The sequence below is a fragment of the Chrysochloris asiatica genome, unplaced genomic scaffold (assembly GCF_000296735.1).
Source record: "Chrysochloris asiatica unplaced genomic scaffold, ChrAsi1.0 scaffold00344, whole genome shotgun sequence".
NCBI classification, from domain to species: Eukaryota; Metazoa; Chordata; class Mammalia; order Afrosoricida; family Chrysochloridae; genus Chrysochloris; species Chrysochloris asiatica.
Window position 1 is genome coordinate 1,318,896 of NW_006408862.1, and position 23,695 is coordinate 1,342,590.

The 23,695-nt window shown below is 40.5% G+C and overlaps 1 protein-coding gene across 2 annotated transcripts in view; it reads right to left on the reverse strand.

Annotated features, from left to right (window-relative positions):
* NTRK2 (neurotrophic tyrosine kinase, receptor, type 2) overlaps positions 1-23,695 on the reverse strand; it is a 562,954-nt gene that overhangs the window by 85,178 nt on the left and 454,081 nt on the right. For both annotated transcript variants that reach the window (XM_006875883.1, XM_006875882.1), the window contains one exon: positions 20,570-20,804. In XM_006875883.1, the coding sequence (XP_006875945.1) occupies positions 20,570-20,804 (235 nt within the window). The remainder of the gene's footprint in view (positions 1-20,569; positions 20,805-23,695) is intronic.

Sequence of the window (23,695 nt, forward strand, 5' to 3'; positions counted from 1 at the left end):
GAACTCACCAGTCACTCCCTGGAAACCACATACAAGGTCTCTATGAGTCAGAAGTGACTCGATGGCACTAAAACAACAACACTAAAACCCCTTGGTACCTCTCAGGGTAAAGACCAAAGGATCTGGGTTTGTGCTGAGAGACTTTGGAAGAGTCAGAGTGATAAAAACATGGTCTTTTCCCTAGGGCACAGGACTTCAGGTGCATGTCTTCCACATGTGTCTCCTGATGTGACCTCAAGAAAGTGACTTCACCTCAGAGTATCATTTCCATCTGTATTTTTAGGAGACAGTTGAGAAGGTTACACGCTACAGTGCAGAGAATCATTTAATGTCTTTTCTAGCCATGCCTTTCTAACTCCCACCACATGACTGTTTCCCTGATGTGTCTGAATAGGAAAAGATATTGATAGGATGATACGATTCAGTTATGAATGACAGATAACAGAGTAACTGTGATTGTAAAACTTGAAACATGGGTATAAAATGATCCATCTCAGAATCAGGAATGGAAGATCTTACTACCATCAAGAAGAGAGAGCCAGGATTGGGATGTGTCATTTGGACCCTGAGATCCCTGTGCATTGAACCTCCTTGACCCATAATGCAAAGCTGTGACACTGGAGGAGTGACAGAGGAGTAACAGCAGCAGAACCAATGGTCAGAGCACAAGACAGAGCGGTGGGCTTCTCACTTTCTAACAAGTAATGCTGAGTGATTTGGGGCAGGAGACTTGCTTACAAATCGGGGTGCCTCCAGCCACTTAATTGGGGGAACTAGTTTTGATGACCCACAGAGCTAGAGCCAAAATCTTCCAGTTCAGACTTATGGTGGAGTGCTGTGGGCATTTATCAGCGGTCCTACAAGAGCTTTGTAACATTGACTGGCAGAGAGAGGCCTGCCAGTGGGCACGGCTGAGGGGAAGCTGTCATGACTGGAACAAATGTTCTCTGAGCATTTTTGGCTCTGTTGACTTCCCTAACAAACCCATAACTGTGAGTATGGTGTCTGAGTTCTGTGTGGTCACTGCAATGAATTATTGAACCCAGCTGTATATTACAAAACTGTGGAGGGAATGTTTGGAGCCTTCATTTTTTTGCACATTCCAAGCTGAAGTATAAAAGGAAGTTAATAGGCATTGTTATTGTCAGCTGTTGTTGAGTTGACCCACAATTCATGGCATGACCCCAGGCACAATGGAATGAGATGCTGCCCAGGCCTGTACCATTCCCGCGATTGGTTGCAGGTTGGACCATTATGTTCCCTATGATTTTCATTTGCTGGTTTTCAAAAGTAGATCACCAGGCCTTTCTTCCTAGCCTGTTTTGTTCTGGAAGTTCTACTGAACCTGTAGTCTGCATCGTAGCAGTGGCTGTAATGAAGTGCATTGCTCAGATATCGAACCTAGGTCTCTGCCTGGAAGGTGAGCATTCTACCACTGGGCCACCGCTGCCTGTCAATCAATGTCAGGAGCCCCAGTCTGAGTCCTCTGACTGGCGGGACATGATGAGAGCCACAAGTATTCCCTACAATGGACACTGCTGTGTTTCTCAGAAGAAATCTACTACTCACCCTAACAGTTGTTTATGTTATATGCCATCGAGTCAGTTCTGATGCACAGCAACCCTATATAGGGTTTCCAAGGAACAGCTGATGGGTTTGAACTGCCAACCTTGTGGTTAGCAGTCCAATGCTTATCCTACAGCGCCACACCAGTACCCGAAAAGAGGCAGTAAAAATTCAAACACCTGGGGCTACCCCAAGAAAGCATATTGATATTGAACTTAAGTCATCCGGCAATTTCACCTTTGGATAAACCTTGTCTTCATGCCCTTAAAATTGGGCAGCAAGCCCTCTCTGTGTACCTTTGCAAAACCCAGAAACACCCCCATGCTATACGCAAAGTTGAGGCATGAGCCACAAATACTCATAGCTTCTGCTACTGTGTCCCTGTCATCAGCAACATGTGAATGAAGCAAACTGTCTCCAGGACTGAGGGCGTGGGCCACACAGCCGGCTCCACCGTCAGAGAAACCCTGCGTCATGCCCCCACCCCCTTATGAGATGGATGTGCTGTCGTAGGGCTGTGCAAGAGGAAGTTAGCCTGGAAATGCCATGTAGGGAAGAAATTGTTCCATTTCAGAGTTAGGATTCTAAAATAGCTGCTAATAAAAAGCCTTCACACTGTGCCACTTCAACACAGACACCCACAAGGATACCTTGACAAGCTGTTTGACTCCTCACAAGCCTTTTTTGCTTTTCCTGCACAGGAGCCCCCACCAGGTTCCCACACAGATATACAAGTATGCAGTGACAGGGAAAGCCAGCAGGGGTCTGCATAGCCTGCCTAAGCAGGCGGGAAGCCCATGCTCTTTGCAGAAGTTACAGCTCTGATGTTAGCCTGTCCAGGAACATGTTCCATCATTTAGAACCTGCTGCTTATTTTCTCTCTCTCCTCATGCTATCTTTCACAACGACTTGCCTAGAAAATGAGCCAGGCTTACCTCCCAGGATGATTGGAGGGGAGATCTACAAATAATAGTTCATTTACAAATTCAGCCTAAAGAAGAGAGCTTGGACTCATTCAGAAATGTCATGGTTCAATGAATCTGGCACTAATGGTGAGGAGATCAGAATATGATGGCATGAGAGTCATTCAAATTTCAAAGAGGTTTCTTCGTTGAATACAGTTGTGGACTGTTGCTGACACATCAATTCTATCTCATGACGACCCCGTATGTTTCAGAGTAAAACTACTCCATAGAGTTTTCAAGGTTGTTATCTTTCGGAAGCATATGGCCAAGCTTGTCTTCCAAGACACCTTTTGGTGAGTGTAAACCATCAACCTATCAGCTAGTAGTCAAGCGTTTTTTGTGCTTGTCTTTTGTTCTACCTAAGGGTTCCACTGAATATAAGCCCCATTTATAACCAACTCGACAGCACTTAACAACAATATATCCATTCATTATTATAATATCATCTCCACTGGAAAAAAGGGAATCTGTTTAGGAGTTGTTTATACAAGTGGCAAATATGTTGTTACTGCTGTTAAGTGCCAATGAGTCACTTCCAACTCATAGTGACCCTGTATTGGGTTACTGAGGAGTGGTTGGTGAGTTTGAACCTTGTGATTCAAACTGACCTTACAGACCAATCCTTATCCTATAGCAGAATGAGATACAAACACCTTAAAATAATCAACCATTTGAGATCAAAGGGCAGCGTTTACCCAAGGACCAAGCTAGAAGAATTAGGAATGAAGGAGAAATGGAAACAGGAAACACAGGGGAAGTGGGGTTGGTACACTGAGAGATTGCAATCTCTGAGATGAAATAACATGTATCTGATTGTTGAATGGAAAACTGATGATCAGGTCTGCAAATATTCACCCAATTTACAATAAAAATAAAAAAAAAATATTTTGAAAAATGTACCCTGTGCAATTCAGAGGTAAATTTGAGATTGATAGTATATTTAGTGGGGTGCTTTATAGTACCAGGGAAAATAGCATTGTTGTGCCCCAATATCAGACTTACCTGGGGGTCTTTGTGAAAGCACCAGAGGAGGTTTGATATAAATTCCTAAGTCTCAATGACAGATATGGCAAGCATCTTTATATTTGATAATTCTCTTAGTGGAGCCTAATTTAGGATGTTTTATCTGATAAATAGAATTTCTCAGGTTATATCCCTGTAGTAAGTTCTTATGCCACCAATGGATGAATCACCAAGGAAAGCTGGTGAATCTCTGCAGAAAGATAAATTTTGATGTTTTAACATTTTCATATGAACTCAATCTTAGGTTAGACTATTGTAACAATCTCTTTGAAATTTATAGTGTTTCATATGTGGAAAGTAGACCAAGCAAAAAATTGAAATAGCTACCCGAGGACAGAATTGTAAGAGAAAGTTTAATGGAGGATTGAGAGGTGAAGTTCTGTCATACCTGGATTTAGGCTAAATCTCTACCTAAAAGACTCACTAGGTTGACAACATCTTTACTTTCAATGACATCCAAGAAGAACGTTACTTATCTTCCTTGGTAGCTTTTAGGAAATTATCATAATCAGTTGTTATTGTTGTTGTTAAGTGCCATTGAGTTGGTTCTGACCCATAGCAACCCTGTATAGGAGTCCCAAGGAACAGCTGGTGGTTTGAACCCCCAGCACATGGTTAGCAGTCCAGTATTAACTCTATAGCACCAGACCAGGAGCCTAGTAAATCTCTAGGACTTTGTGAGGCACAAAGGAACTCAAAAGTTGATCATAATCACTCTGCCCATAACGCTCTTACCATCAGTCAAATGGTCTTGTTTACAATGTCAGTGATAGGTTTCAGTGGTAGTCTTCAATTTTAGAAACAGCCCCACCTGACAGTCTTCCTTTAAGAACATGTCAATTCTTATTTCTTCCAGAACTTTCCAGATTTCATCCACATGCCAATAAATATCAATGTATATTTATCCTTCACAACATGTATCACATTATCTAGGATTAGAGTGATTCATTTATGGTTTCTTCAAATGGTTCTGTGACTGACTTTGGGGAACAGAACATGTCTCACTTAGCATATACATGTTGAAGAAACACAGTAAAGAACTATAGATTCAGTGCCGTTCTGAATTAATCCAGTCATTCATCTAACCAAAGTGTTCTGTCCCTAACCAGAGGACAAAGACTGTGGGAGAATTTGAAAAACGTGGGGTATTATTAGTCTCTGCCCACACATTTTTTTCCAAAGCTTCCTTGAACCAATTCCCATTTCAAGCCAGGGAATCTCTCGGAGGTAACAACTAGGCAAAGATAATTTCCTTTTGCTCAATATTCACTGCAGATGGAAAAAAAAAAAAACCAAAAAACATCAACCCTCCTACTTAAGTAACAACCCTGGGTAGCCAGAAAACTTTAATTGTAAAAGAAACATTATGTAAAAGCAAGATATTTAGTTTAAAAGAAAAAGAAAAAAAAAACTGTACAGGAAGTATTTGTTTGAAAGAGTTGAAAGAACGTGTTTTCTTGACTGGTTTACCTATAGATTTTTGAAATGTCATATTCATCATCAAGAGAGATAGATGACTTCTACTTCTGGGTGAGATGGAGTAACAAAGAAGAGATTTATCCTCTTGCCTGATAAAAATCCACAAAGTATCTTAAATACATGGATGACTATTTTCAAGACATGAAATAGCAAGCAATGAAGGATAGAAATCCCTGAGAGATGAGAAACACCTGTGATAAGTCCTGTACTTGCCCAAATTTTTTTCCTGAGAGTAGCAGAGGATAAACTCAGATGGAGGACAGTAAGTTCCTTACGTTGAGTAGTTGAAACTGACAATCTAGTGAGATCAAGGCAGCTGGAATTCAAATGCTAGAATACCGGAGAAAAGAGAGCTGCACACAGAAGACTCTGAAGATCTGCAGAGGGTCCGCATCTTCAGAGTCCTTCTCAAGTCCTCAGTGCTAAGCAGTGTAGGCATGTGAGGAAACTATTGAAGGCTGCCAGAAGCACCACCCCAAAGAATTAGATGAAACAGTGTCTACTGCTCACACAGGGCCAGAAACAGTGGGACTTCTTATAAAGCAGAGGCATTGCAGAAAGTGCTGAGGTAAATAATGTCTTAACCTCAGAAACGAACACTGAATTATTAGTGCTAAAGTGAGATCTGGTTGAATTGAATAATTTTTAAAGACAGACACAAAGGGATCAAACCATTTTTAGGCAACAAAATTGTATCCTAGAAAAAAGCTGAATAATATTTGCAAGAATATCATAACAAGATAAAATTTACAATATCTGGCATTCATTCTAAATCTACAAGAATTGCAAAAATGGAAAATATGACCCACGATGAAGGAAAAAAAAATTTTATATCAATCCAGAACTTACACAGATGTTAGAATTATCAGCAAATATATCAACACATTTATTATAACTGTATTCCATGTGCTTAAAAGGCTAACTCGATACATTATCTATATGTAGTGGTGGTTGTTAGGTGCTGTTGAGCCAGTTCTGACTCATAGCCACCCTCTATATAACAGAACAAAACACTGCTCAGTCATACACCATTCTCACAATCTTTCTTACGTTTAAGCCCATTGTTGCTGCACAGTGTCAATCCATCATGTTAGAGTACTTCCTCTTTTTCAACGACCCTTTACTTTAGGACATACAAGAACCATCTCCTTTTTCAGGGATTGGTCCCTCATGGTAACTTATCTAAATTAAGTGAGGCAAAGTCTCACCATCCATGCTTCTAAGGAGCATTCTGGCTGTATTCCGAGACAGATTTGTTTGTTCTTCTGGCAGTCCATGGTACTTTCAATAGTCTTTGCTAGTACTCAAATTCAAATGTTATCACTTCTTCTTATTCATTGTCAAACTGTCCACATGCATATGAGTTGGTTGAAAATACCAGCTCATTATCCTATGATATGGACATTATGCTATCACATGGTTTGGGTCAAGTACACCTTAGTCCTCAAAGTAACATCTTGATCACATGTCTGATCAATGTCAGACTAAAGAAGTTGTTCTTGTTGTTGTTAAGTGTCATTGAGTCAATTCCAGACCACAGCAACACTGTATAGGGTTTCCAAGGAACAGCTGTCGAGCTTAAACCACCGACCTTGTGGCTCAAACTGGCTTTGCAGTGCAGTGCATTAACCCGCAGTGTCACACCAGAAGTTGGTAGAATTCTTCAATTGCATCATCATCGGCCTTAGTGGTTGGTGTGTAAATTTGAATAATATAGTTGGATTAACTGGTCTTCCTTGTAGGCGTATGGGCATTATCCTATGACAGTCAGCATTGTATTTCAAGATAGATCCTGAAATGTTCTTTTTGATGATGAATGTGGCACCATTCCTCTTCAATTTGTCATTCCCAGCATAGTAAACCATATGGTTGTCAGATTCAAAATGACTAATACCAGTCTATTTCAGCTCAATAATGTCTAGGATATTGATGTTTATATGTTCCATTTCATTTTTGACAACTTCCAATTTTCTTAGATTAATACTTCCATCTTTTGATTATTAATGGATGTTTACAGCTGTTTCTCCTAATTTTGAGTTGTACTCCATCAGAAAATGAGGGTCCTGAAAGCTTTACTCTATTCGCATCATTGTGGTCAGTTCTACTTTGAGGTGGCAGTTCTTCCACAGTCATATTTTGAGTGTCTTCCATCCTGATCGGCTCATTTTCCAGCACTATATCTGACAATATTCTGGTGCTCTTCATCATGTTTCAATATTTGATATTCTGGTGCTATCTAACAGAGTTCCACTGTTATTCATAAGGTTTTCAGTGACTACATATCCTGAAGTAGTCCATCTCTTCTTCCTAGTTACTGTCTTAGTCTGGAAGCTCATCTAAAACCTGTCTATCATGGGTGACCCTGCTGGTATTTAAAATATCAGTGGCATAGCTTCCAGAATCACAGCAAAATCCAAGCCACCACAGTACAACAAACTTGACAGATGAGTAGTGATTCTGACTAACAGCAACTCTGTGTAAGCTTTCCGAGGGTGTCCAACTTTATGGAAGAAAAAAGTTGATCTTTCTGCAAAGTGGCTGGCAGATTCGAACTCCTCACCTTTCAGTTAACAGCCCAGTTCTAAATCCAATACTTTACCATGGCTTATCTCATTAGCCTTTGTTGTTGCTGTTGTTGTGAAGTGCTGTCAAGTTGATTTCGACCCATAGCGACCCTGTATAGCGATTCCAAGGAGCAGCTGGTGAGCTTAAGACACCGAGCTGGCAGTTCAAACAACTTTGCAGTCTGACACATTAGCCCACAGTGTCACACCAGGACTCCATTGTTAGCCCTCATTGTTGTTGTTGTTGTTGTTAAGTACCATGGAGTCAGTTCTGACTCATAGTGACCCTGCACATGGTTTCTGAGGCTGTAAATCTTTACAGGAGCAGAAAAACTCATCTTTCTCCCATGGAAGGGCTGGTACTTTCGAATTGCTGACCTTGAAGTTAGCAGCCTGATTCGTAGCCATGCCATTAGAGATACAAATAAAAATGAGATAACATCTCATCCCAACATTAATGTTGTTATTGTTCTTAAGTGCTGTCGATTCAGTTCTAACTCACAGTGACTCAGTATAGCATTTCCAAGGAGCTGTTGGTGAATTTGAACTGTTGACCTGAAGGTTCAAGGTGACCTCTTAGTCCAGTGCTTATACTATATTCCCACACCAGAACTCCAGTATTAACAGTGAAATACAAACAAACAAACAAATAAAAAAAACAAAACAAAAAAACAAACCCAAAAAACAGAAAGCAACAAATGCTGGCGAGGGTGTGGAGAGACTGGAATTCCCATACACTGTTGGTAGGACTATAAAATGGTGCAACCACTGTGGAAAATGGTATGTCATTTCCTTAAAATGTTGGAAATTAAAATATTGTATGATGCAACAATCTCATTACTAGAGTTATATGCAGAGAAAAAATGATTTTGACATAAAGAGATATGTATACATTTATGTTCACTGCCCATTGGTCATAACTGATGAATTCAAAACGAAGGAAACAAGTGTCCTAATTGTCCATCAATAGACATATGGATAAACAAAGTAGGATGCATGCACACAATGGAATACCATGCAACATTTAAGAAAAGATGAAGCTGGGCAACACCTCTGAACATGGATGAACATGGAGGACAAACTGCTGAGTGACATTAGTCACTCAAAAACATTTCATCACAAATGTTGGATGAACTCACTACTGTAAAATTTCAAGAAAAGGTTTATATAGAAAAAGAATCCTTCTTTGAAGGTTACCAGTGGTTGGAGGTGAAAAGAGGATAACAAATGGTAATGGGGGTGCCCAGGGAGGAACTGGGAAGAGTGCTGTGACAGTCAGATGATTGCAACTAATGTCACACACACACACACACACACACAAAAAAAAAAAATACGGAAATTGTTCATTGTGAAACCAATGTGCTTTGTGAACTTTCACTCTAGTTACAATAAAATGTTCCATAACATCCATTTCATGACGATGTGGATAAAGATACAGGCACCTCATAACAGCTCAAAATAGAGATAAAATTAATAGAACTGCAAACAAAAATTAGATAAATTCAGTTAAATATATCTTCATACACCTTTCTCAATAACTGATAGAAAAAAGAAATATTCCAGAATGCTATAGAAGACATCACTATCAACCAAATTGACTGACTTAATTTACATTTATACAACACTCTCTCCCAAATAGCAAAACACATGTTTATTCCAAGTACGCAGGAAAATGTATCAAGATAGATCTTATTCTAGAACATAAAGCATATCTCAGTGAATTTTAAAGGATTCACATAATATATAGTATGTTTCTAACCACAATAGCATGAAGTTAGAAATTAACAATAGGAAAGTCTCTAGAAAATCTCCAAATACCTGTAAATGAAAAAGCACACTTCTAAGGAACCCATAAAGAGCCCTGGTGATGCTGTGAGTCAAGCCTTCGGCTACTAACAGCAAGATCAGTGGTTCAAACCCACCAGCTCCTCTATGAAAGAAGAGGAGACTGTCTGCTCCTGTAAAGATTTACAGTCTCTGAAAACCTACAAAGGGTCACTATGAGTTAGAACAAATTCAATTTCACTTAAAAACAACAAGATTATAAAGAAACCATAAGAACAAATATAACATATTTAGAACTGAATGAAAATCAAAACATAAAAAGTGTGTGGGATGCAACTAAAGCAGTTCTCAGGGGAAATTTTACAGCACTACTGGAGTCCTGGTGTGGCACAATGCATTGGATTACAAAGTCAGTTTGAATCAGAAGGTTAGTGGTTCAAGCTCATGAGCCGCTCCGCAGAAACACTAAACAGGCTCGCTATGGGTAAGAGCTGACTTGATGGTACTTAACAACAACAACAACAACAAATAACTATATTAGAAAAAGAAGAAAGATCTAAATCAACATTCTCAAGTTCCAGGTCACCCTTCAAGTCTGGAACTAAACTCATACTCATAGTTCAATTTTTAGTCAAGCAGGTCTACAGTAGGGGCAACAGCACTTGTGAAGTATGTACATCACAAAGAGATCACCCCTTAGAGATCAAAAGGACAGCATTTACCTAAGGAAAAATTCAGAAATATTGTTAATGAAGGGAAGAATGGAAATAAGAACCACAGGGAGGAAGTGGGATAACTGTTGTTACATGAAGGGGGTGCAATCATTGAGATGAAATGAAGTGTGTGATTTGTGGAATGTAAAATTGATGACCTGCTCCGTAAACTTTCACTCAATTCACAACATTTAAAAAAAATATATATTGTTACAAAATTATAGAAACCTTTATTAAACAAAAATATCAAAATGTGGAACCAATCAGTAGGCACTTAATCAAAAGGGGAACCTGTTGTTTCTCAACAAATCCTCCATCTAGGGCTTACACTTCTGAAGGTGCTGTTTCCATCTCTCTGACCCTTACCCAGTGAACTCTGCACACTTCAATTTATATCATGTCAAAATGGCAATTTTGACATCCTTGAGGGATTCAAATCATACTTTTTAAAAATGTTCTTTGAGTTTGGGGAAGAAAAAGAAGTCTGAAGGGGAAAGATCAGAGCTATTAGGTAAATGGGGTAGTTCCCCAACGAAATTATCATAGGACAGCTCCTGCAACCCTCGATGAATGAGCCGGTACATCATGATGAAAAAAATCAATTTTTCTCACCAATTCACTTTTCAATTTCCTTAAAAACTTCTTCAGAATAATCCCCCATGACTGTCCTGTGTCCTTTGAGATAATCTATAAAGATTATCCCTTTGGGATCCCAAAAAACTGTCACTATAATCTTCTGAGCTGATCTCTCTGCTTTGAATTAAACTGGCCCAACAGATTCACCTAGGAAGCTGTTGGTTTGATTGGACCTTAGTGTTTTTTGACGGAACCGTTAGTGATTGAGATAATTTATCTGCAGCTACCCATTGATTGCAGAGACATATTTGAGCATATTTTATTTGGAAAAAAACTCATGCATGTATGAACTGGAATCCTAGTTGTAATACTTTTTATTTACTTTTGTATGTCAAAATTTATCCAATTGGACTGCAAACCACAGGTCAGCAGTTTGAGTTTACCAGCCGTTCCTTGGGAGAAAGATGAGGTTTTCTGCTCTTGCAAAGATTAGAGCCTTGAAACCTTCTACAGGATTGCTATGAATAGGAAACGATTCAATGCCACTTAAATGCTTTAAATATGTGGAGTTTATTATATGTTCATTACACCTCAGAAATGCTGTTTATATATATATATAAAAGATAGATGGAAAACTACTTTGCTATTTCTAAAGAATAGGTGTCTTATTTTAGTGATACATGTAGTGAAAAAAATCTTAGTTCTTGTTCCAAAATATTTTAGAAGCAGAAAATACTCTTGAAAGAGGAGGAGAAGGAGGAGGCAGAGAGAAGAATGAGTCAGATGCTGAAAAATCTAGAACTTAGAACATCATGAAGATATATATAGACACAATCATTCATTACTGGTTCATTCAACAAAATGTATATCCTTATATATACCAGTCATGATGTCAGGCACTGAAGTAAAAATGTGGGAAGACAGGCTCTGACAAGTACTCACAGATCACCACAATGCTAGGTGCCACGTGCATCATGGAGACCTACACAGAGCATTATGTCAGCAAGGGGCCTGCCTGCCATGAAGGAGTTAGAGGAAGATTCCAAAATTTATGAATCTTTTAAAAGCTCATGAAAGTTCTTTCACTGAGATACAAAATAATGAAGTTATTGGTTCTTTAAAGCTAGAAGAAGTCAGTACCATGTTGTTGGGTGCTGTTATGTCAATTTCAACTCATTAGCAATACCATGTGTCAGAGTAGGACTGCCTTATAAGGGTTTTCTTGACAATAATCTCTACAGAAAGGAACCTTGGTGGCACAATGGTTAAGCAGCAGTTCAGCTGTTAAGCAAAAGGTTGGTGGTTTGAGCCCATCCAGCAGCTCCATGAAAGAAAGACCCAGTGATCTGCTTCCATAACATGACAGCCAAGAAAACTCTATGGGGCAGTCATATGGGATTGCTAGACATCAGAATTGACTTGGTGGCACCTAGCAGCAACAGTCACTACAGAAGCTGATTGCTAGATTTTCCTTTCATGGAGCCATTGGATGTGTTCAAGCCACCAATCTTTCAGTTGTTAGCCAAGTGCTTAATCACTGTGCCAGTAGGGCTCTGTCATTAGCATTGTTGTTAGGTGCCATGGGAGATGTCAGAATACCACCTGTCCATTACAGTGTCTGCGTTTAAAATCCAGTTCTTTCCTTTGAAATGAACAAGGTCACTAATGACCTAAAGTTGTTCTTCTCAACAATTACAGCTTATCTTAGGGATCAGAGATCTCTTTTGCTGAAGAATGCTCACTGACAGGTACTGGATCTCGTTTGAGAAACACTGCTCTAGGCAAATCAAGAATGTACAGTGAAGAAGTTAGAATTGGTCAGGTGGATTTATTTTTTGTAAGTTGACAAAATGTAATCAGATATGCCATTTTCCCCTGTAAAAGAATTCTCAGTGGTTCTTCCCTGCCCAAAAGATCAAGTCCACAGCTAGAGGTACCTGTGGAACTGATAAGTGCCTAAATAGCAGACTTTATTAACCTCAACTGTGTCACAAAGAAGTCCGTATTGCCTGACCACACACCCTGAGAGTTAACACTGCCATTTCTTTTCCTATATAGTTAGCCTACTTCCTGGCCCCAGAATGCTTCCCTCTCAACCTGGCCCACAGGCATCTTGACAATGGAACAATTTAGAGTTTTCCCTTAAAATGTCAGTTCAAATGTTATGTGAACCCCCTGGATTCCCAAAGGAGTGCTCTCTTTGGGGTTCCTAGCACATGTTTCCTATCGCAACATATAACACATTGCATGGAAATGTATCTTTTTAATCTTGGTTCCTTTAGTCTCTAACAAGGCATCTGGCACATAGTAGTTGCTTCATAAATGTATAGTGAGCAAATGAACAAATGAACACTCAGGAATGAACATTCTTAGGTTCTTAAGAAGTCCTGGATACAAATTTAGAATCTTGAAACAATTTATGCAAATCCAGTTTAATGCAGAATTTATCTAAACTCAATGTTCTGATTTCTCCCCTCCAGACAGGTTCCTCTAGATTGTATTCTGTTTAAGTGTCATAAGAGGCAGAACTCGAAGATGATTTCATAAAATAAACAGTCTCTTATGTTTCTGGGGCCTCTTAATAATCAAGACCCCAAACAGAAACAGTTACAGCGTTAGTTTTCTATATTGATGAAGAAAATAAGGAAATGATAGATCTAAAAGCATTTTGATGACATCAAGGACATCCCTCAAAATAATCATGTACCTAGTTTCAAGGATTCTAGGCATAGTATAAGGTGCCCTGGTGCTGCAACATTTAAGTATTATGAAAGGTTGGTGGTTCAAACCCACCCACTGGCTCTATGGGAGAAAGTTCCAGTGATTTGCTTCCTTACAGATCACAGTCAAGAAAACTCTATGGGATGGTTCCACTCTGTTACTCTGGGTCCTTACAAGTAACAATTAACTTGACAACACCCAACCCCAACAGCAATAGGCATAGTAATAATTACATTCTCATAGTAATAAACACAAATAAGTTCTAGCTATGAGATTAGAAACAATAAAATCTACTGAAAAGAAATTGTCTAAGACAAGGCTGTCCCCATATCCCTACTTTGACATCACAGAGTCAATATTCCTAGCCTCAGAGCCAGGCTGCAAAGCCTGAGTACCATCTGTATTTATCTATGAGGCTAACGAGACATCATAAAGACTCTTCCTGTAGCATGGCCTGCTCAACAAGCAATACACAGAACCAGGTTCTAGAGATACAAAGATAAGCTCTCTACTCATTCACACATGAGTGAAAGAAACAAGTTTATGAACACATTTCCATTAGTCAATGGACTCCACCCAGTAATGTGGTGTTGCATGAAGTGTTGAAGAAACACAGATATGTGAATAATTATTCTTATGTTTATAAGACATTAGGGAAGAGGTGAAACTGAAATTGTATCTTAAAAATTATCAGACACTCACCAGATAGATGCTATTTTTCTTAGAGGTAATATAATTGGCCCATTAAACAAAAACAAAACAAAACAAAAAAAAAAAAAACACTGACAACATTTGTGGAACGGATCAAGATCTAGCTAGCTAGCTATCTAAACAGCACATACCCATAGCAACCCACACACAACAGAACAAAACACTGCCCGGTCTTGTGCCAACTTCACAATCATTGCCACATTTGAGCCCATCACTGCTGCCACTGTGCCAGTCCTTAAATCTATCTATCTATCTATCTATCTATCTATCTATCTATCTATCTATCTATCATCTGTCTACCTATCTATTTACCTACCTATCTATAAATGAAAATATTCCTTAAAAAACTATTCTTTTCAAAAACCAAGTATGTAAATCACCTTAATCACTTCTTATAGTACAGTGATTTATGGCTTTTTTGTCACTGTCTTTGTAATTCCTACCAAAGAGGGTGTATGAAGCTCCAATGCCAGGGTTGTTCCACTTTTTGCCATCATGCTGGATATAAAATGAACCATTTCAGAGCCAAAAACAGGGTATCTCACTGCCATCAAGAAAGAAGAGCTACAAATGGAGTCCTTCATTTGAACCCCGAGATCGCTGTGTGGAGATGTGGTTACTCAGAAGTGTCAGCACTGAGAGCAGTGATCTGCCTGACCCATAGGACCAGCAAAGCTGAGGGTCTTTGGGAAAGAAGCTGGCTTGCAAAATGGGGTGTCCTTCGGGTATTTATCGGTAGCACTAAAGGAACTTTGTACCACTTGTCAGAGCCAGGCAGAGGTCAAGGGACCACGTGCTGAGAGACAGAGGACCAGAGTGAAGAGAGCCTTCCAGCATGCTGAGAAGAGGTGCTCCTGACACAAAAGACTTGTCTTCTGGTGTGGCTATGTAGGATAAAGCGCTGAACCACGAGGTTTGCATGCACTGCAAGGTTGATGGGTCAAACCCATCAGCCACTTCATGGAAACCCTATACAGGGTTGCTATGAATTGGAACCAACTCAAATGCACTTAGCAACAACAACTTCCCTGATAAACTCCATAATTGTGAGTATTGTCTGTGAGTTCTGTGTGGCCACTGCAACGGATTACTGAATGCAGCAGAGAAGTCAAAAGTGCTCTGGAAAGGAAGACTGGTGTCAGAATTGGTGAAGAAGGCTTGTGAGTGGAGGCATGTCTGGCCTACGTCTCATAGGAATTGGTCTTAGGCTGGCATTGAGTATGATTCTTGTTCCTTCTTTACACTTCTTCTCTGCTTACCCAGGTCTTAAATTATCTTAGCCTTCTACTCCTTTCTGGGGCTCATTAACCCTCTTACTCTGCACTGGACTGCAAACCACAAGGTCATCAGTTCAAACCCACCAGTTGCTCCTCAGAAATCCTATAAAGGGTTGCTATAAGTCAGAACCGACTGGATGGCACTTAACAACAACACCAACAATGCTCTTACGCTAGGTGGGCAGGATAAAGGAAAAAGTGTTCATGTTTAAATCAGTTCACTTTGCTACTTATTTATCAATGAATCTTAGTATAACATACCTTTTTTTCTCTGCAGCTAACAAAATTCCCCCCACCCCCAATAAATTTGCTTGTTTCTGGTCTTTTCTTTCTAAGTGGAAGATGAATCAAAGGATAAGATTTCTGACCATCCTAACACAAAGTTGAAGCCTGAGAAAAATTGGACCTAAAAGTCAGCATTTTCAGATGTTTCGGGTTCTCCATTTACCAACAGATCACATTTATTCTGTTGCTGTTGTTAAATTCTGTTGAGTCCATTCGTGTAGCATTTCTGAGGAATGACTGGTGAGTTTGAATAGCTGACTCTGCTATTCAAACTGACCTATGGTCCAGTACTTTGTCCTATAGTGCCTCACCAGGACTCCACATTTATCTTTTAGTTGTTGTTGTTAAGTGCCATCGAGTCGGTTCCGACCCATAGCGACCCTGTATAGGGTTTCCAAGGAGCCACTGATGAGCTTGAACCACCGACCCTGCAGTTCAAACTGACTTTGCAGTCCAGTGCATTAAATGGTGAAAAAATGAATGCACATATTTTAAAGTTTTTAATGGGTTCACTATACAGACTTGACAGCACTTAACAACAACAACTGTGGTACTGTATAATGACCAAGTAGAGTGACATGCTAGGTTAGATCTCCAACAGACAGAACATGAAAAAATTGAGCTCAGATGTTTCCTAAATGTTAGGTTTTACCAGAGAAGGAAGGAATCAAAAACAAAAACAAAATAAAAGATTGGGTACTGTGAAACTGCTAATTAAAACAATTCAGAGAACATCAATGCTAGATTACTGTTGGACCTGCCATTCTAAGGCTGGTTTCAATGTATTCTGATTTCTCCCTTCTCTGAGAAGGTATAATTAACTCAGCCTCAGCAGGATGAAAGCCTTCAGACAGCTGTTTCCTGGTGCTTCCTGCTCCCTCAGGATGCAGGAACAGCTGCCATGGGTTGCACAGGGCTATGACCACCCCACAAGGCTGCTCACAACCATCATAAGTAGGAGGTTCAGGCTTTAGTGGGATCACACTAACCCTCATTCTACTTGACTCCATGCCCAATAACTATCCTTCCACCAAGATGTGAAATGTCTGTCGTCGAATCAATTTGAACCACTGACCTTGATTGAGATCAGCAAGATCCTGGTGTGGTGCTGTGGGTTAATGTGCTGGACTGCAAAGCCATTTGAACTGCAAGGTAGGTGATTCAAGCTCACCAGCTGCTCCTCGGAAACCCTATACAGGGTCACTATGGCTGGGAATTGACTCAAAGGCACTTAACGACAACAATAATGTGGTGTTGTAGGATAAACACTTGAGCGCACGGTCGGTTTTTGCTGTAGGTTGGAAGTTCAAATTCACCACCCTATGCAGGGTAGCTGCAGGAGAAAGATGAGGCTTTCTATTCCCGTAAAGATTTACACCCTCGGAAACCCTGTACAGAGTCGCTATGGGTCGGAACCGACTCAACGGCACATAACAACAACAACAATACAGGGTAGCTATGAGACGGAATGACTCGATGGCACTTAACAACAACAACATAGTGCTCACCAGGACTCCTTACCTAATACAAAAATATGCCCCACCCAACCATTTATTGTGACGAATAATTTTTAGCTTCGATGATGCCAGCCCACATCAACTACACATCAGCAGCTTCTTTCCTTGGAGTTTAAGGCAGGCTTTTGGAGAAAAGAAGAGAAAAATGAAGACAATTTACTTAAAACGCTGGCAAATGAGACACTCTGAATTTAGGGGAGAACATATTATTCTAACTGCTTTGTTAGAGCAGATCAAGAGACACCCTTATAGGGTAAGCACTGGACTGCTAACTGCAAGGTTAGTGGTTCAAACCCTCCAGTTGTTCCTAATGAAAAACAGCTTCTTGTGAACAAGAAAAAGAGCCAGAGTCCTTGTGAACCCAGCTTTTCACCTTGGAGTTTCAGCTTATCAGTGATCCATCAGGTAGATAACTAATGTAAAAACCAGAGGGTTCTGGGAAAAAGCCCCCATAAGATGTAGTAGTGTCCGTGTGCATAAACAGCAACAACATCTACTTATTGGGCAAACGCAACAGAATGAACACCACTGATATGTTATTTCAATAAGTCAAACTATTCCAAGAATTAGTTTTATGATGATAAGCAATCGCTTTCATCAAACAATAAATGAACTAGCGTTGTAAAATTGTGGAGAAGGCAAAATAGAATTCATTATCCCTTTGCTTTCTTATGCTGCTACCTAATGGTCAGGCCTTATCCAGCTATCTTCCACTTCTGTACACCTGCTCATTTCTACCTGTGTTGTTGTTAAGTGCTGCTGAGTCATTTCCAACTCATAATGACCCTGTATAGGGTTTCCAAGGAGCAGCTGGTGGATTTAAATTGCCTACCTAGCAGTCGCTATGGGTCGGAACCGACTCAACGGCACTTAACAACAACAACAACAACCTTGCAGTTAGCAGTTCAGTGCTTATTCTACAGTGGCACACCAGGACGCCTAGTGTTGTTGTTAAGTGCCATCGAGTCAGTTCCGACACATAGAGAACCTGTATGGATTTTCTGAGGAGTTGCTGGTGGCTTTGAACTGCCAACCTTGTAGTTCGCCATGCGGTGCTTACTCTACAGTGCCACTTTAGGACTCCTATAATGGAGGCCAATTGAAGCCTGGCTCTTCTTCCTCACCCTGAGTGGGGGGAAACATATACAGACCCAGCTAAGTAGTGGCCAAAGCAGAAGGAATTAAATAAATATGGAATCTAAAGCACATTGCTTTTAGACTGGGAGAGTTCCAAGAACATTTAACAAATAAAAGAACTGGGGATCGTGATTCTCCCAGAAAGGAATTCAAAAGGAAGTACTTCAGGATCTTATCACTTAAATAGAAGGACTTTCTTTTTAGCAAATGATAATAAAGTATGATAAACAACAGATGTCAAGGTTTTTATAACGTGTAAATAACCAAGATTAACTTCTTATGTTCATTGCAATGGTCACTATTTTTTTTCAGTCTTTTAGTTTATTGCATATAAATCAAGTACAATGAAAATTATCCTTTTAAAGTGAACAGTGAGTGGAGGTTTTGTTTTTTATTTTTGTATATTGATCATGGTGTGCAAATGTCACCCAGAACTTTCTTATCCCCAAAGTGAAATCCCATATCCATTAGCAGATACTCTCTTCCCAAACAACCACTAATCTACTTTCTGTTTCTATGGAATTGCCTATTCTGGACATTGGAGATGTATGGAATACATGTATCATGTGGTCTTTAGTGGCTGGCTTCTTTTGATCGGCATAATATTTGCAAAGCTTATCCAAGCATCAATCTGTACTTCTTTTCTTTTTGTTGTGAAATATTATTTCATTACATAAATATGCCACATATTGATTGACACATTTGGGTTGTTTTTCTACTTTTTTTTTTTTTTTTTAGCTTTATGAATAAAACTGCACTGAACATGTGTATACATGCTTTTTGTGTGAATATATGTTTTCAATTCTCTTGAATATATACTTAGGAGTGGAATTGCAGGGTTAGCGGTTACAAGTTGGGCTGCTAACCTTCAAGGTCAAAAGTTCAAAACTACCAGCAGTTCCATAGAAGAAAGATGAAAACTTTATGCTCTCATAAAAATTTACAGTCTCGGAAACCATATACAGGGTCTTTATGAGTTGGAACTGACTTCACGGCACACCACTACCACTACCACCATACTAACTCTATATTTAACCTTTTGAGAAACTGCCAAGTTGTTTCCCAAAGTGGCTGTATCAATCTACATTCTCATCAGCAATGTATAAGGGTTCTAATTTCTCCACATTCCTCCCACCAGCAAAAACCAGCCAAGGAGAGGCACCCAGTAAAAAAAAAAATCCACCCCACCCCTCATGCTTTAGTTACCTAGAACACACTAGTCTGTGTGCTGCTCGGGACTTTGAACACTATTCCCACAATTCCTATACATTTACCCAAGAGAATCCTTCTCAATTTGACCTCTATTCCTTCTCATCACATATAATGTGGACAATGCTTATCAAGGTGGGAAAGGAGAAAATATGAATCGAGTATGTGACATGATAGTAGATACATTTCCTTAGACAGTTATAACAAAGTTAGCTCAGCTAAAATGCAGAGATATTGCAGGTGAGTGAGGGGCCAGAGAAATACAGGAAACAAGACAACGGATCTCCCTTCTTAAAAATAAATAATAACAGGAAGAGGAAAGAGTAAGGCATAGCAGAAAAGTCATTCACCAGCCCTATCCTTTGGTTTTCACATCAAACCAAACATGAAAATAAATCAAGTTACTGTTGGTCTTACCCTCCTCAGCAAACTCAAAAAAACTCTTATTAACATACAGCACATTATTTCATTTTCTTCCTTGCTTCTTACCTTCCCCTGGAAAACCAAACATAACAAACAAGAAAAGCAAACAAAACTCAAAAGAAATTCAAGTTCAGGGCTCTTCAGTGATCAAACATCACTACATGGTGACTTCCAGTTTCCAGAAATACACCGTTTCTCTCAAACTCAAGGTCTAAGACCTCATTCAGTCAATCAAACAGACCAGGGAGCCAATTCCATGCAATCGGTGGGTTTTGATTAGGGTCTATAACGCCACACTTCAGTGAGTCTAACGAAATCCCCAGGCAGGCTGGGTGGGAACTCTTCAGGAGCAAGGTGACCAGAACCCCTCATAGCTGACCAAGAAAGCCAAACCACTTCAACCAAGAGGGTGACATGAGCTTAGAGTACAATCATTTGTGCAAAAATGTTTACCTTAGTTTAAACCTCATAAAAAGCATCTTTTCACAGAATGAAGCCATGTTCACGGACTCTCGCAGAATGCTCAGGAGAGCCACAGAGCAGGGTGATAGGGAAAAGTTCCCATCAATACCATAAAGAGGTCCCGGGATCTCCTCCCCTGTGAAGCAAACCACTCACCCTATAATAGTCAGTGCTGTACACATCCCGAGACATGCCGAAGTCCCCGATTTTCACCAGAAGGTTCTCCCCAACCAGGCAATTCCTCGTGGCCAGGTCCCGGTGCACGAAGTGCTGGGAGGCCAAGTAGACCATGCCTGCCGCAATCTGCTGGGCGATGTGCAGCATCTGCGACTGCGTCAGCTCCGTTGGTGGGTTGCCTTCAGCCATCAACACCGCATCTGGTCCGTGCGCCCTGGAGGAGGATACAGATGCTTATTGGAACCCCAGCAAAGTCATACCAGGTCCTCCGTCCCCGTCAGCTGCTATGTTAAGAGAAGTTATCTGACTCACCCACGTTGCATCTACACAGGTTTCATTTCCTAGTCTAGAGAATTCCAATGTATGGCTGGACAAACACGAGGCTTTCTGCTCCAATAAAGATTTACAGCCTCGGAAACCCTGTTGTTAAGTGCCATCCAATGGGTTCTGACTCATAGTGACCCTGTACAGGGTTCCCGAGGCTTTAAATCTTTGCAGGAACAGAAAGCCTCATCTTTCTGCCATGGAGCAGCTAGCGGCTCGAGTCATGAACCCTGTGGTTGCCAGTCGAGTATTTATCATTTGGAGTGACTGCCCTTCCCAGAAATCCTATACAGGGTCGCTGTGAGTCAGAACCCACTTGATGGTAGTGGGTTTGGTTTGGGTGGGTTTTTATGTGAGTATGAAAGCTGCCTCCCTGCCCCCTACAGAGGATCTATGGTGGGCTTTAGGCACTGACCAGGACACCTGATCCTGCAAAGCCAGAGGGGACTGAAGTAAAAACATAGCACACTGGGGAAGAAGTAGGCTCTCCTACAGGGACAGGTTAGCACCTTGTGGGATCCCCATACCTGCCCTCTCAGCCACATCATGCATCAGAACCCCATCCCTAAATCTCTCCAGACTGATGCCACCAGAGACGAAGCTGTAGCTCTAGTCTCCCCTATGCCACCTGGTCTGTAGCCAGACATGGTTTCCAATTTGCCCTCTTTTTGATCTTACAGTCCCCAACATTCTTAGCCTGAACAAGCATTCTGAAGGAAAAACATCTCCTCTGACCACAGACCTCTGGCTCAGAACAAGGACTGGACACCACATATGACAGATATTTTCGAATCACAACACACTGATTCTCTTACTGGGGAAATTTTTCATCTTTACATTATTCTGGGGGTTAGGGAGATATTTTAATCTTCTTTTTCTACTTTCTTAAACATCTAGTCTTTTCTCCAACTATGCAATGGCTTAAGACATCTTAAAAATCTCACATGTTTCAGGGGGTGAATGGTCCCTGCTTTAGGATGCTACTATTAGCAGAGCTCTATCCCCATTCAGAAATCCTACATCTTAAGTCAGGCACTTTCCCTAGAAGCCTGAAGGGGCGCTGCAGGGCAAGAAATCAAGGCACTGTGCTGGACTTGGGTTGGGCTGAGGCAAATCAGGAGGATGATCGCCTGCCTGCAAGACATTTGGAAGTACTTAAAATAAATATAAAGGAATTTAAATAAATGTTTAAGTGGGTGAGTCCACCTGCAGGGTTCCAGAACTGTATGAGTATTTGAAAATGAGAGAACCAGAATCACCCAAAAACACATGCTATGGGTTGTCCCTCTCTCAGTTTCTACCTTGGAAGAAATATCTCAAGCTACATACAGTCTTATCTCCGCTTCTTCGATCACAGTTCCAGTCCACCGTGAGACCCCTTTCCCTAATTTCTATAGCAGCTGTCAGTGGCCTTTCATTTTTGTATTCCCAGGGAATGAGCACTGAACAGGGAGCAGATCCCACACGTATCTGGTAAGCTTTTTAATTTCCCCAGGTCTGCTGCACCACATTAGTCAAAACTGCAAGGGGATATTACGCTGGGTGAGCTTTTCGGCTCCTTCTATCTCTAAATATCGGGGGTTTGCCATCCTATAGGGAGGAGCTTCCTGTTTTTGCACAATGCAAGTCCTAACACATTTCACCTCCATTCAATCAACATCCTCCAACTGTCTCCTGGAATGCTGAGAAACATCATTGGGAGAGTGCCTTGAGGCTTTCTTCATCTTAAAGTCTCTCACTGAGGGGAACAAATCTTGAGGTACAGTGGCTGAGGCTCTGAGATATCAGAATTTAATTTGAATTCTGAGCTAGCACATGAGCTGTGTGACTTTGGGTGGGTTGCATAACTTCTCTGGGCCTCGTTCCTCATTCTGTATATTTGGGGTGAGTACTGTACTTTCCTAAGGGCATTGATGTGAAGAATAACTAAATTTTGCCTGTATAGTACCTTGAGACCTTTCCCAGTAAATCAGCCGGAAAGAAGACTTGCAAATAAAGGTCTCTTTAAAAATGAAATGGACAAGGTGAGATACACACAAGTTATTTGTGAATTTCTTTTTGCAAGTGTCCTATAATACAGTTTGTAGAAATACTTTTCCATTTTGCTAAAAAATTAATCTGGGTCAATCCTTTCTGGGACTATGGAGAGAGAGGAAATGAAAATGTTTTCATTCATTATAGGAGGCAAACTCTTACCATGGCCTCCATACCCAAAGGAAGATCTGTGGTGCGTGTAACCCAAGGGAAAACTAAAACAGAGACCTAGATGATCCTGGCCAGAATTGAACCATTAAATATTTTAGTTCAAAAAGAAAAATAAGCTGTTGATTTGCCACAGCCTTATTTCAGTCCCCCCAAAACTAGTCTGTTGGTGAATGTCTTAGGTACAGAGATTCCAGGGAGGAAGAAAAGTTAGAAGTCAATGCAAAAGTCTTCTGTGTGAAATCCCGTCTTTCAGCATATGCTCTGAAACGCCAGAAAGCTGGAGGCTCCTCAGTGCTTTATGAACCCTGTAGTAGCATGTGTGCATTGTGGTTATTGTTGTTGTTAAGTGCTGCCGAGTCGATTCTGACTCATACCAACTCTGTATAGGGTTTCCAAGGAGCCGCTGGTGAGCTTGAACCACTGACCTTGTGGTTCAAACCAACTTTGCAGTCCAACACACTAATCCACAGTACCTCACCAGGAGTCCACACCAGTGGAATGGAGTTGTTGTTGTTAAGTGCCATCAAGTCGGTTCCAACCCATAGTGATCCTGTAGAGGGTTTCCAAGGAGTGATT